Source organism: Egretta garzetta, unplaced genomic scaffold, assembly GCF_000687185.1.
Source record: "Egretta garzetta isolate BGI_Z169 unplaced genomic scaffold, ASM68718v1 C7978280, whole genome shotgun sequence".
In the NCBI taxonomy this organism is placed as follows: Eukaryota; Metazoa; Chordata; class Aves; order Pelecaniformes; family Ardeidae; genus Egretta; species Egretta garzetta.
The window spans coordinates 1-253 of NW_009263796.1; the positions used below are offsets into that span (position 1 = coordinate 1).

Sequence of the window (253 nt, forward strand, 5' to 3'; positions counted from 1 at the left end):
TCGCCGCCGCCGAGAAGGAGCTGGCGTCCCTCCGCTCCGCGGCACAGGAGAAAGGCCGGTCGGAGGAGAGCTGGAAGGAGCAAGTGTCCCAGTGCGTCCAGGAGATGGAGAGGAAGAACAGCCTGATCGGCAGCCTGGAGCACGAGGTCTCCATCCTCCATCGGCAGGTGACGGAGAAGGAGGGGGAGAGCAAGGAGCTGAAGCGCCTGATCGTGGCCGAGCAGGAGAAGAGCAAGAAGCTGGAGGAGAGGCT

At 64.4% G+C, this 253-nt stretch overlaps 1 protein-coding gene across 1 annotated transcript; it reads left to right on the plus strand.

Annotated features, from left to right (window-relative positions):
• Positions 1–5: 5 nt before the first annotated feature.
• LOC118453138 (nuclear mitotic apparatus protein 1-like) lies at positions 6–248 on the plus strand (the record flags this gene model as incomplete). Its single annotated transcript, XM_035902610.1, has 1 exon — positions 6–248. A coding segment is annotated over one exon (243 nt), but the record flags the coding sequence as incomplete, so codon positions are not given.
• Positions 249–253: the final 5 nt, after the last annotated feature.